General features: G+C 52.9%; 1 protein-coding gene and 1 long non-coding RNA gene across 4 annotated transcripts in view; one reads left to right on the top strand and one right to left on the bottom strand.

Moving 5' to 3' along the window:
* The window catches only part of MAP4K1 (mitogen-activated protein kinase kinase kinase kinase 1), a 30,342-nt gene that overhangs the window by 9,114 nt on the left and 8,433 nt on the right, over positions 1-12,795 (top strand). For all 3 annotated transcript variants that reach the window (XM_054462591.2, XM_054462592.2, XM_054462593.2), the window contains exons 12-26: positions 183-299; positions 534-612; positions 2,030-2,088; positions 2,167-2,210; positions 2,289-2,336; positions 3,979-4,021; positions 4,459-4,621; positions 4,699-4,781; positions 7,634-7,718; positions 8,867-8,943; positions 9,035-9,095; positions 11,429-11,537; positions 11,639-11,697; positions 11,899-12,002; positions 12,529-12,703. In XM_054462591.2, coding sequence (XP_054318566.1) covers positions 183-299; positions 534-612; positions 2,030-2,088; positions 2,167-2,210; positions 2,289-2,336; positions 3,979-4,021; positions 4,459-4,621; positions 4,699-4,781; positions 7,634-7,718; positions 8,867-8,943; positions 9,035-9,095; positions 11,429-11,537; positions 11,639-11,697; positions 11,899-12,002; positions 12,529-12,703 — 1,306 coding nt within the window. The remainder of the gene's footprint in view (positions 1-182; positions 300-533; positions 613-2,029; positions 2,089-2,166; positions 2,211-2,288; positions 2,337-3,978; positions 4,022-4,458; positions 4,622-4,698; positions 4,782-7,633; positions 7,719-8,866; positions 8,944-9,034; positions 9,096-11,428; positions 11,538-11,638; positions 11,698-11,898; positions 12,003-12,528; positions 12,704-12,795) is intronic.
* Positions 7,465-12,668, bottom strand: LOC129019624 (uncharacterized). Its single transcript, XR_008495690.1, has 3 exons — positions 12,579-12,668; positions 11,628-11,770; positions 7,465-7,746 (listed from the first exon to the last, which is right to left on the bottom strand). It is a non-coding gene; the product is annotated as an uncharacterized LOC129019624 (long non-coding RNA).

Below are 12,795 nucleotides of genomic sequence, written 5' to 3'. Positions count from 1 at the left end.
AAAGAATACCCCAGGCCTCTGAGTTCCCTGGATTTCCCTGCCCTCTCCCTCCACTGGCACCTTCTCCCCAGCTAGATTCTTTTAGTCCAGTCCCCAAGGCCCTCTACCAGCCCTCTCTGTCCGCACCAGCCTTCTCTGTCCACACCATCCCTCTGGATACGGACACCTCTTCCCTCCCCCAGCATCAACTGGTATCCCAGCCTGGGCTGAATCGAGGCCTGATCCTGGATCTTCTTGACAAACTGAAGAATCCCGGGAAAGGACCCTCCATTGGGGACATTGAGGATGAGGAGCCCGAGGTGAGAGCCTTGGCTGACAAGAGCACTGGGGACCTCTCCATCTTTCTCAGGCTGTGCCCGCTGCCAGCAGTGCCTTCCTGCTGCCTCTCTTAGGGGGAAAACAGGGAGGGAGGATGGGGAGCTTGGTAAAAGGCTGTGTGCCCAGAGGGTTACAGGAGAGAGCAGATGGACCCCGGGCAGGGTAGGAGGCTGCTTGGGGGTCCCGAGCCCTGACGTGGCTGCCCCTCTGCCCAGCTACCCCCTGCTATCCCTCGGCGGATCAGATCCACCCACCGCTCCAGCTCTCTGGGGATCCCAGATGCAGACTGCTGTCGTGAGTAGAGAATCCTTATTTTTGGGGACATCTGACCCTATAATAGACCTAAGAGACCCCCTTCCCCTACCATCAGGCCTTCAGAGACCCTCAGCATCATCTGATCCTATAAGAGACCCCCAGACAATCTCATCAGCACCTGACCTACAAAATGACCGTAGAGGCCAGGTGCGGTGGCTCATGCCTGTAATCCCAGCACTTTGGGAGGCCAAGGTGGGCGGATCATCTGAGGTCAGGATGTCAAGACGAGCTGGGGTAACATGGTGAAACCCTGTCTCTGCTAAAAATACAAAAATTAGCCGGGTGCGGTAGTGCACGCCTGTAGTCCCAGCTACTTGGGAGGCTGAGGTGGGAGGATCACTTGAACCTGGGAGGTGGAGGTTGCAGTGAGCCAAGGTTGCGCCACTGCACTCCAGTCCGGGCGACAAGAGCGAGACTCTGTCTCAAAAAACAAAACAAAACAAAACAAAAACAAAAGCAAAATGACCATAGAGTTCCCAGGGAGACCTCAGAAATCTCATCAAAACCTCAATACCCAAACGGATCCTGAAAACACTCTGTAACTACATTGAGCCCCCAACTTCCTGATCCCAGAGCTTGTTTACTTTTTTATTTTTTGTGACAGGATCTTGCTCTGTCGCCCAGGCTGGAGTGCAGTGGCGTGATCACAGCTCACTTAAGCCTCAAACTTCTTGGGCTCAAGGAATCCTCCCACCTCGGCCTCCTGAGTGGCTGGGACTACAGGCTTATTCACCACGCGTGGCTCATTTTTTTTTTTTTTTTTTGTGAGACGGAGTCTCACTCTGTCTCCCAGGCTGGAGTGCAATGGTGCGATCTTGTCTCACCGAAACCTCTGCCTCCTGGGTTCAAGCGATTCTCCTGCCTCAGCCTCCCTAGTAATTGGGATTACAGGTGTGCACTACCATGCCCGGCTAATTTTTGTATTTTTTTTTAGTAGAGACAGGTCTTCACCATGTTGACCAGGCTGATCATGAGCTCCTGACCTCAGGCGATCTGCCTGCCTCAGCCTCCCAAAGTGCTGGGATTACAGGCGTGAGCCACCGTGCCCAGCCACTTGGCTAATTTTTAATCATTTTTTGTAGAGATGGGTTCTCGCCAAGTTGTCCAGGCAGGTCTCAAACTCTGGGTTCCAGCGATCTGCCTACCTCAGCCTTCCGAAGTACTGGGATTATAGGCGTGAGCCACTGCACCCGGTCTTGATCTCAAACTTGACCCCCAAATGAAGTCCCTGTAATCCAAGACCGCTTTCCACAAGGGACAGTTCCCTGAGATCATTTGCAGTCCCTAAGCTCCTGACTGCAACCTCCCCGCCAATTCTACTCTTTCTGTTCTTAAACCCATCTCAGAACCCCTTGCCCCCAGCTCACAGCGGGTTATCTTCCCCCACCCACCCTAGGGCGGCACATGGAGTTCAGGAAGCTCCGAGGAATGGAGACCAGACCCCCAGCCAACACCGTGAGATGCTGTCCCCCCACTCCCCACCACACCGCCTGCTTCCCTGAGGCCACTGCTGACACTTTTCCTACCCCACAGGCTCGCCTACAGCCCCCCCGAGACCTCAGGAGCAGCAGCCCCAGGTCAGGGACCCCAGGGAGGATGGGGAGGGGGCTGGAATGTGGACAAGGCCCCCAAGGCTCATACCTGTCACCCTTCAGGAAGCAACTGTCAGAGTCGTCCGACGATGACTATGACGACGTGGACATGTAAGTGAGGCCCTGCCTGCAGCTCCACAGGCCCCACCTCAGCCCCCACCTTCCCACAAGGCCCTGATGTGACCTTTCCTCCACTCCTGATCCCGCTGCACCCCTGCCTTTCTTCTAGCCCCGAGCCCTGAGCCCTGATTAGACCCTAGATGCAGCCCCTCTGCCCAGCTATCTAGGCCCTGTTCCCTAACCCCACCTCCCTTAACCCTTCACCTCCAACCCCTGACCCCCAACCTGATCCCAGCTCCAGCTCCCACTTTCCTTCTTTCCTTCCACCTTCTTTTTTTTTTTACTTTTTTGAGAGGGAGTCTTGCTCTGTGGCCCGGGCTGGAGTGCAGTGACGTAGTCTCAGCTCACTACAACCTCGGCCCCCCGGGTTCAAGCGATTCTCCTGTCTCAGCCTCCTGAGTAGCTGGGATTACAGGCGCCCGCCACCATGCCCGGCTAATTTTTTGTATTTTTAGTAGAGATGGGGTTTCACCATGTTGGCCAGGATGGTCTCGAACTCCTAACCTCATGATCCGCCCACCTCAGCCTCCCAAAGCGCTGGGATTACAGGTGTGAGCCACTGCACTTGGCCTCCTTCCATCTTCTTGTACAATCTTTTGACTTGACCCTCAACGTCAGCCCCCCACCTGCTCTCCACCCCAGAGCTGACCCCGGTTCCTTCTAGAATGTGCTGCTGCTCCAATCTCTGACTTGACCCCACCTGTCCTCCATGACCCTGGACCCTCAGCCACATCCCAGTCTCAAACTCCTCCCGAATGTCCCTCTCACCCCACACCCACCCTCCAGCCTTCAGCCTCAGCCCTCAGCTTTTCCTGTCTTTTTGCCTGCCCTCAGGCTGAACCTTGGCACCTGGAAATCTCCCAAAGGCCAGATGCTGAGCCCCAGATCCAGACCCAACAGTCAGCCCAGGCCCCCATATTCCCCAGCCCACAGGCCGAGTCAGGCTCCAGGTGCGCGTACTCGCTCCACCCTTCATGTGCGACAGCCTGTGTGCAGCACCAACACAGGGAGAGCAGGGCCACGGCGCCGATGTCACCTGTGTTACTAGGTGATGTAGAGGTGCAAAGCCGTGGTGCACTGTCAGCACTCCACCTCCAAGAGTTGCTGTTACTGTTATTAGTCTTTTTTTTGGAAACAGGCTAATCATTTTTTGTAGAGATAGGGCCTTGCCATGTTGTCCAGGCTGGTCTCAAACTCATGATTTGTTTTGGCACCAAGGCTAAGTGCAGGAGTGTGATGATGGCTTACTGCAGCCTCAACCTCCCAGGCTCAAGCAATCCTCCCACCTCAGCCTCCTGAGTAGCTGGGGCCACAGGCGCACCTGCCACACCTGGCTAATTTTTAATTTTTTTCTAGAGACAAGGTCTTGCTATGCTGCCCAGGCTGGTCTCGAATTCCTGGGCTCAAGCCATCCCCCTGCCCTGGCCTCCCAAAGCGCTGAGATTACAGGCATGAACCACCATGTCCAGCCTGGTTATTAATCCTTTAATCCTCAGCTCCAGGCAGAACCAGTCATCCCTTAATCCTCCTCACCTCAGACCCCAGTCCCAGGCCTCCAGCCCAGAACCATGCCATCTTCCCCGAGTCCTTGTTCCCCAGCCCCCCAGTTATTTAACCCATCTTTGTGTTTCAGCCCCACCCCTGCAGAGGACACACCTCCTCCACTTCCCCCCAAGGTAAGGCCCTGGGCCAGAGCTGGGAGGCTGGGGCCTCAGGGCCACTGGGGGCCAGGAGGCCAGGTCCTTAGATGCTGGGATACTGGGCTCTCCAGGGCAGGGAACTGGGGAGACCAGGATGATGGCTACATTGGGATCTGGAAGTGGCATCCCTCAACTTCAGGGTGGGATTCAAAATATTTAGCCTCTTGGACAGTGGTCAGTAGCTGGTCCTAGGAAGCCCCTGCTACATCCAGCATTAACCCATTAGTTTCTGAAGTGTGTTGATGTCCAGGCTGGGGATGTCAGGGGAAGGCTGGAGGGGGCACAAGATGTTGCAGGGGAGGGTCAGAGCCACGGCTGTTAGTTCTGGTGGAGGCAGGGACTTGAGTTGCAAAAGGGTGCCCTCTCTGAGATCATCTGATGTATTTCCCCACGCTCTGTTCCTGTCTCCAAAGCCCAAGTTCCGTTCTCCATCAGACGAGGGTCCTGGGAGTATGGGGGATGATGGGCAGCTGAGCCCGGGGGTGCTGGTCCGGTGTGCCAGTGGGCCCCCACCACACAGCCCCCGTCCTGGGCCTCCCCCATCCACCAGCAGCCCCCACCTCACCGCCCATTCAGGTAATGGGACAGGCTAGGGTGGAGGGTGGGAGTGTTGGGGGGGTCTTGGGGGCTGATTTTCTCCTAACCCCTCTCAGAACCCTCCCTCTGGAACCCACCCTCCCGGGAGCTCGACAAGCCCCCACTTCTGCCCCCCAAGAAGGAAAAGATGAAGAGAAAGGTGAGGTTCACCTCTGCTGAGGACTTGCACCTCTAGACGGGGCTGGGGATGCCTGGTGGGGTGGGGAGGGGGTGGCAGGACTGACAGTAACAACAGGTGACATTTGTTGAGCACTTCTCTGTGCCCTACACTGATCTCCTGTCATTACATGGCATAAAGCTTCACAGAGTGAAGAAGATATCACAGAGATATTATCCCCCATTTCACAAATGGGGAAATTGAGGCACAGAGAGGGTAAGTGGCTTACCCAAGGACATATAAATACCTTTGAGGAGGCTGAGGCAGGATTGTTGTTTCTTCTTCTTATTATTATTTTTAAAGACGGAGTTTTGCTTGTTGCCCAGGCTGGAGTACAGTGGCGCGATCTCAGCTCACTACAACCTCCGCCTCCCTGGTTCAAGTGATTCTCCTGCCTCAGCCTCCGGAGTAGCTGAGATTATAGGCAATGCGCCACCATGCCCGGCTAATTTTGTATTTTTAGTAGAGGTGGGGTTTTACCATGTTGGTCAGGCTGGTCTTGAACTCCTGACCTCAGGTGATCCACCTGCCTCAGCCTCCCAAAGTGCTGGGATTACAGGCATGAGCCACTGCACCCGGGGCCTGCTTTTTTTTTTTGGACACAGAGTCTCGCTGTGTCGCCCAGGCTGGAGTGCAGTGGCATGATCTCCGCTCACTGCAAGCTCCGCCTCCCGGGTTCATGCCATTCTCCTGCCTCAGCCTCCCAAGTAGCTGGGACTACAGGTGCCCGCCACTGAGCCCAGCTAATTTTTTGTATTTTTAGTAGAGATGGGGTTTCACCATGTTAGCCAGGATGGTCTTGATCTCCTGACCTTGTGATCTGCCTGCCTCGGCCTCCCAAAGTGCTGGGATTACAGGCGTGAGCCACGGCACCTGGCTACTAAAAATTTAAAAAATTAGCTGGGCGTGGTGGTACACACCTATGGTCCCAGCTACTTGGGAGGCTGAGTTGGGAGGATTGCTTGAGTCCAGAAGTTAGAGTCTTTTGACGAGATCCATCAAAACCTCCATGAGTCAGTACCACATATGCAGTAGCCCAAAGAGCCAAGATTTCAAGAAATTTTACCTCTCATAAATGGAGATGTACAAAAAGAACATCTCTTTATTCAGGAAGTTTCAGTGTTTTTACGTACACGCATAATGCCTACACACGTAGTCAGTGTTGTGATAATGTACCTTTGTGGGATCAAATTTGCCAAAAAATGCATAAAATGAATTAGAACTCTCTAAAGTTTTTGTTGTTGTTGTTGTTGTTGTTGTTGTTTTTGAGACAGTATCTCGCTCTGTTGCCCAGGCTGCTGGAGTGCAGTGGCGCGATCATGGCTGACTGCAGCCTTGACCTCGGAGACTCAAGCAATCCTTGCACCTCAGCCTCCCTAGTAGCACTTGGCTAATTTTTTTTTTTTTTTTTCTGAGACGGAGTCTCGCTCTGTTGCCCAGGCTGGAGTGCAGTGGTGCTATCTTGGCTCACTGCAACCTCTGCCTCCCCAGTCTAAGTGATTCTCCTGCCTCAGCCTCCTAAGTAGCTACGACTACAGGCACCCACCACCATGCCCAGCTAATTTTTGTATTTTTAGTAGAGACGGAGTTTTGCCATGTTGGCCAGGCTGGTCTCAAACTCCTGATCTCAAGTTATCTGCCAGCCTCGGCCTCCCAAAGTGCTGGCATTACAGGCGTGAGCCACCAGGCCCAGGCCAGCTTGGCTAATTTTTTAAAAAATGTTTTATAGAGGCAGGGTCTCACTATGTTGCCCAGGCTGGTCCTGAACTCCTGGGCTTAAGTGATCCTCCCACCTCGGCCTCCCAAACTGGTGGGATTACAGCCGTGCCTGGCTGGCTACCAGCTAAAAGTATTTATACCTCCAGTACTGGAAATGATTCAAAGATGAAATACATAGCATAGTGAATCATATATATATACATGTATACATATACATATATATACACACACACACATATATATATATATATATATACATATATATATATGCTGGCCAGGCACAGTGGCTCATGCCTGTAATCCCAGCACTTTGGGAGACTGAGGCAGGCGCATCACCTGAGGTCAGGAGTTTGAGACCAGCCTGGCCAACATGGCAAAACCCTGTCTCTACTAAAATACAAAAACTAGCCAGGCGTGGTGTTGTGTGCCAGTAATCCCAGCTACTCGGGAGGCTGAGGCAGAAGAATTGCTTGAGCCAGGAGGTGGAGGTCGCAGTGAGCTGAGATTGTACCACTGCACTCCAGCCTGGGCAACAGAGTGAGACTCCATCTCCAAAAACAAAACTGATAGCTGGGAGTGGTGCCTCACACTTGTAATCCCAGCACTTTGGGAGGCTGAGGCAGGTGAATCACATGAAGCCAAGAGTTCAAGACCAGCCTGGGCAACATAGCGAAACTCCATCTCTACTAAAAATACAAAAATTAGCTGGGTATGGTGGCACACGCCTTTGGTCCCAGCTACTCAGAAGGGTTAGGCACGAGAATCAGTTGAACTTGGGAAGCAGAGGTTGTAGTGAGCTGAGATCATGTCATTGCATTCCAGCCTGGGCAACAGAGCGAGACTCCGTCTTAAAAAAAAACAAATGCTGATGATTTAGGATAGTGGAGGAAAAACTAAAAAAAGAAATATATAACAAAAAAAACCAAAAACAAACTGAAAAGAAAACTCAATATATGAAAAAGTGTATTACAGGGATAGATTATGGGAAATTGCACCAAGGTAAGAGGCAGGATTTGAACCTTGGCACTCTCGCTCCAGAGTTGTAACCACTGCCCCTTCCTGTTCCCTGCTCTCTTTGCCGGATCTGCTGCCTGGCCCCGCGGCGACCTGCCCAGGGATGTGCCCTTCTGGTAAAGTTGTTCAATGGCTGCCCCCTCCGGATCCACAGCACAGCCGCCTGGACACATCCCTCCACCAAGGGTGGGCATTCTGGAGGGTCAAGGAGATCCTGCAGGGAATGGGGGAGCAAAAGTAGGGGTGGGGAGGAGCCTAAGGAAAGCACAAAGGCAGGGATGGGGAGGAGCTTAATGGAGCTGGGGCGTGGCCAGGCTGAAACAGGGGTGGAGCTTGTCCTTACACTCAGGATTTGGTGATCAAAGATGCATAGAGGGCAGCCAGGTGCGGTGGCTCACGCCTGTAATCCCAGCACTTTGGGAGGCTGAGGCGGGTGAATCACTTGAGGTCAGGAGTTTGAGACCAGCCTGGCCAACGTGATGAAACCTCATCTCTACTAAAAACACAAAAATTAGCCAGGCGTGGTAGCACGTGCCTATAATCCCAGCTACTCAGGAGGCTGAGGCAGGATAATTGCTTGAATCCAGGGGGCGGAAGTTGCAGTGAGCCGAGATCATGCCACTGCACTCCAGCCTGGGCAACAGAGCAAGACTCAGTCTCAAAAAAAATAAAAAATATAAAAAAAAAAGATGGGTAGAGGGATGAGTTGGAGAGTGAAACTAGGAATATTGGAATTCAGGGGCCAGGAGTGTCAGAATATAACAAAAAGGTTAGAGTTTGGAGCACAGGAAAGATGGACAGCTGGAGGTTAATGATAGGGAGACTGGGAGCAGCATTTTGGGGTGAGGAATTTTAGAGATTAGGATGCAGCCGGAAAGGGACAGAATCTAGAGATCAAAGAGATGAAGACAAGGTCAGTGTTAAAGGAACAGGTCACACTGGACAGAAAAAGTCCTATTTGGGGGTGTCTGAGTTTGAAGGTCAATGTTAGGATTGGCATTAGGGTATCAGAACTGGGGAGAAAGAGGGGAGGAAATCAGAGGACTATTTTGGGGGGCAGGTCTAAGGTTGGGGTCAGTTTGGTTCAGAAGACAGTCGGGCAGAGAAGAAAGAACCACCAGAATATGGATAGTCAAAAGGAGGGAGAATGAGACTGGCTTGAGGGACCATCCGCTCTGGCTTTGTTTGGGGAAACAGAGGCTGGGAGTATTGGTTTGGAGAAAGAATAGAGGGTCAGAGCTGGGGACAGAGTGTCAGTGTTTGAGGTCAGACAGGTGGGGATCTGGGAGGTCCCTGAGGATGAAGTCGATCCCAGCATCCTTGTCTGCCTCCAGACCAGCACCTGCTCCTGGGGGCAGAGGAAGGCATCTTCATCCTGAACCGGAATGACCAGGAGGCCACGCTGGAGATGGTGAGGAACCATACCGGGCTAGGGCAAGGGCAAGGGCCGGAGTCCCGGGTTGCTGGGGTGTCACCAGAGCCATCTCTCCCATTCCCTGCAGCTGTTTCCTAGCCGGACTACGTGGGTGTACTCCATCAACAACGTTCTCATGTCTCTCTCAGGTCTGGCTGTGGGTAGCAGGTGGGATGGGGTCGGAGGTTAAGGGGTCAAGGGTTCAGGGGCTGGGAAGTAGACGGGCACAGCTGAAAAAAAAACTTAGACTGCTTGGTCACAAAGTCCTAGGTTCAAATCCCAGCCACTTTTTCACTGTGCTCCCCAAGCCTCAGTTTCTCCATTTGTAAAATGGGGTTCACAATAGTCCTCACCTCTCAAGTCAATTTTGAGGTAGTTTCTACAATAAATTAGTCTTTTTTTTTCTTTTTTTGAGACAGAGTCTCGCTCTGTCGCTGAGGCTGGAGTGCAGTGGTACAATCTCAGCTCACGGCAACCTCCGCCTCCCAGGTTCAAGTGATTCTCATGCCTCAGCCTCCTGAGTAGCTGGAATTACAGGTGTGCACCACCACACCTGGCTAAGTTTTGTATTTTTAGTAAAGACAGAGTTTTACCCTGTTGGCCAGGCTGGTCTCAAACTGCTGACCTCAGGTGATCCACCTGCCTTGGCCTCCCAAAATGCTGGGATTACAGGCATGAGCCACCACACCTGGCCTTAAATTAGTCTTTTTTTTTTTTTTGAGACCGAGTCTCACTCAGTTGCCCAGGCTGGAGTGCAGGGGCGTGATCTTGGCTAACTGCAACCTCTACTTCCTGGGTTCAAGCAATTCTCGTGCCTCAGCCTCCCGAGTAGCTGGTATTACAGATGTGAGCCATCATGACTGGCTATTTTAAAAAAATTTTTTAATATTTTTTATTTTTAGTAGAGATGCGGTTTTACCATGTTGGCCAGGCTGGTCTCAAACTCCTGACCTCAGGTGATCCACTCGCCTTGGCCTCCCAAAGTGCTGGGATTACAGGTGTGGGCCACTGCACCTGGCCTAAATTAGTCCTGTTTTTTTTGGGTTTTTTTTGAGATAGAATCTCACTCTGTTGCCCAGACTGGAGTGCAGTGGCGCAGTCTCGGCTCACTGCAACCTCCGTTTCCCAGGTTCAAGCGATTCTCCTGCCTCACCCTCCCGAGTAGCTGGGATTACAGGCACCTGCCACCACGCCCGGCTAATTTTTTGTATTTTTAATAGAGACGGGGTTTCACCATGTTGGCCAGGCTGGTCTTGAACTCCTGACCTGGTGATCCACTTGTCTCAGCCCCCCAAAGTGCTGGGATTACAGGTGTAAGCCACCGTGCCCGGCCCTAAGTTAGTCTTTAAATAGCTTTCATGTTCAGATGACAATCAGAACTTATTCCATACTTTACTAAGATAGAGTGAGCAAGTTACAGATTTAAAAATCTGAACGGGGTGCAGTGGCTCATGCCTGTGATCCCAGCACTTTGAGAGGCCAAGGCAGTAGTACTACTTGAGCCCAGGAGTTCTAGATCAGCCTGGCCAACATAGTGAGACCTCGTCTCTACTAAAAATTAAAAAAAAATTAGCTGGGTGTGGTGGCACACACCTATGGTTCCAGCTACTCGGGAGGCTGAGGTGGGAGGATCACTTGAGCCCAGAAGTTAGAGGCTGCAGTGAGTCATGATCACGCCACTGCACTCCAGCCTGGAAGACGGAATGAGACCCTGTGTCTCAAACATAACAATAAATAGGCCGGGTGCGGTGGTTCACACCTGTAATCCCAACACTTTGGGAGGCCGAGGTGGGTAGATCACCTGAGGTCAGTTAGTTCGAGACCAGACTGGCCAACATGGTAAAACCCCATCTCTACTAAAAATACAAAAATTATCCGGGCATGGTGGCGCATGCCTCTATTCCCAGCTACTTGGGAGGCTGAGGCATGAGAATTGCTTGAACCTGGGAGGCAGAGGTTGCAGTGAGCCAAGATTTTGTACCACTGCACTCCAGCCTGGGTGACAGAGCAAGACTGTCTAAAATAATAATTAATAATAATAATAATAATAGATGAAATAATTTCTAGTTTTGGGGGAAACACCAAGCCAAATGAGATTCATGAGTTAGTGAAAGCCACATCTGTGATGACAAACTAGAAGATTTTCTAGATGTGTTTCTTCTAAAACTTTGTAATATGTGTAACTTCATCTGACTGGTTATGTGTCCAGAGTTTCTGATATGGCTACAAATACCACGAGGGTAGGGAGCATATTTATTATGCTCATCACTGTTCACCAGAGCCAAACAGAGCAGGCCTGGCCTACAATGGGCGTTCAATCTATGTGGAGTGAGAAATGAATGAATGAATGAAAAGTACTTGAGACTTGCAGGCTTGGGAGTTTCAGACAAAGGGATGGGGCTGAGGGAAGGGATGGAGGAAAGGAAGTGGTATATGGGATCCTATAACTTCCTGCTTCCCCCTACATACACACGCCCTGCAGGAAAGACCCCCCACCTGTATTCTCATAGCATCCTTGGCCTGCTGGAACGGAAAGAGACCAGAGCAGGAAACCCCATCGCTCACATTAGCCCCCACCGCCTACTGGCAAGGTACCAGCTCCCAATGAATGGCACCACAGAGCCTTATAATTCTTCCCATGTCCCTCTGCCTCCTGCTGTCCTACCCCCCTTCACACCTACCTATTCTCCAGGAAGAACATGGTTTCCACCAAGATCCAGGACACCAAAGGCTGCCGGGCGTGCTGTGTGGGTGAGAGAGAGCTTCACGGGTGTGCAGAGAGTGGGCGGGGCCGGGCTAGAGGAGGGGCTTGAGCTGCATCCACCTGAGAAGGTTATAGTGTTAAGGCAATGTGTCCAGAACCCAGAAGATGGGTGGTAGTGTGGGTCTTGTGGGAGGGTGGCGAGGAGGATAGAGGGCATTGATCTTGACTCATCCTTGCCTATGCCACAGCGGAGGGGGCGAGCTCTGGGGGCCCGTTCCTGTGCGGGGCATTGGAGACGTCCGTTGTCCTGCTTCAGTGGTACCAGCCCATGAACAAATTCCTGCTCGTCCGGGTAAGGGGCTTGGGAGGGTGCTGGGAACTCTGAGGAGTGGGTGGCTAAGGCCTTGCACCCTTTGCTCTTCTATCAAGAGCTCCATGAAGCCCCACCTCCGTCGAGGCCCCGCCCACCTGCGGTCTGCGCTTGGAGCCTCGCCCTTCTGAAGACATCCTGATCCTTAAGCACCGCCCCTCACACCTGGGCCTAATTATTCCTCAGGCTCAATGCTGCCACTCCCTGGGTGTCCTAGTAGAGTCCATTTAGAGCCTGTCTCTTTGAGTGTCTAAGCAGGTTTTGCTATCTTTGGGGCCCTGCCCGTCCGCCGCCAAGGTGGCATGCCCCCACAAGGAAGCCACACCCACTCGGAGGCCACTCCCCCCGTTCCCGCGGAGGCACCAGGCCTTATCCCCTGACATTTCTAGATGGCATCCCCCAAAACTTAGGGCCCTGGTTCGGAAGTCCCAGGCCAGTTCCAAGCCACGTCCCCTGAGGCCCCGTCCTGAACCACCCCCTAGCCCGCCCCTCCCTGTGCGGCCCGCAGCAGGTGCTGTTCCCACTGCCGACGCCTCTGTCCGTGTTCGCGCTGCTGACCGGGCCAGGCTCTGAGCTGCCCGCTGTGTGCATCGGCGTGAGCCCCGGGCGGCCGGGGAAGTCGGTGCTCTTCCACACGGTGCGCTTTGGCGCGCTCTCTTGCTGGCTGGGCGAGATGAGCACCGGTGAGTGGGGCGGAGTCTTGCTGAGGGCGGGGCTTATCAGATCCGGAGGGGCGGGGCTGGAGGCGGGGCTTCGCTTAGCCTGAGGCACTACC

The sequence above is a fragment of the Pongo pygmaeus genome, chromosome 20 (assembly GCF_028885625.2).
Source record: "Pongo pygmaeus isolate AG05252 chromosome 20, NHGRI_mPonPyg2-v2.0_pri, whole genome shotgun sequence".
In the NCBI taxonomy this organism is placed as follows: domain Eukaryota; kingdom Metazoa; phylum Chordata; class Mammalia; order Primates; family Hominidae; genus Pongo; species Pongo pygmaeus.
This window is presented reverse-complemented; position numbering and strand designations above follow the sequence as displayed.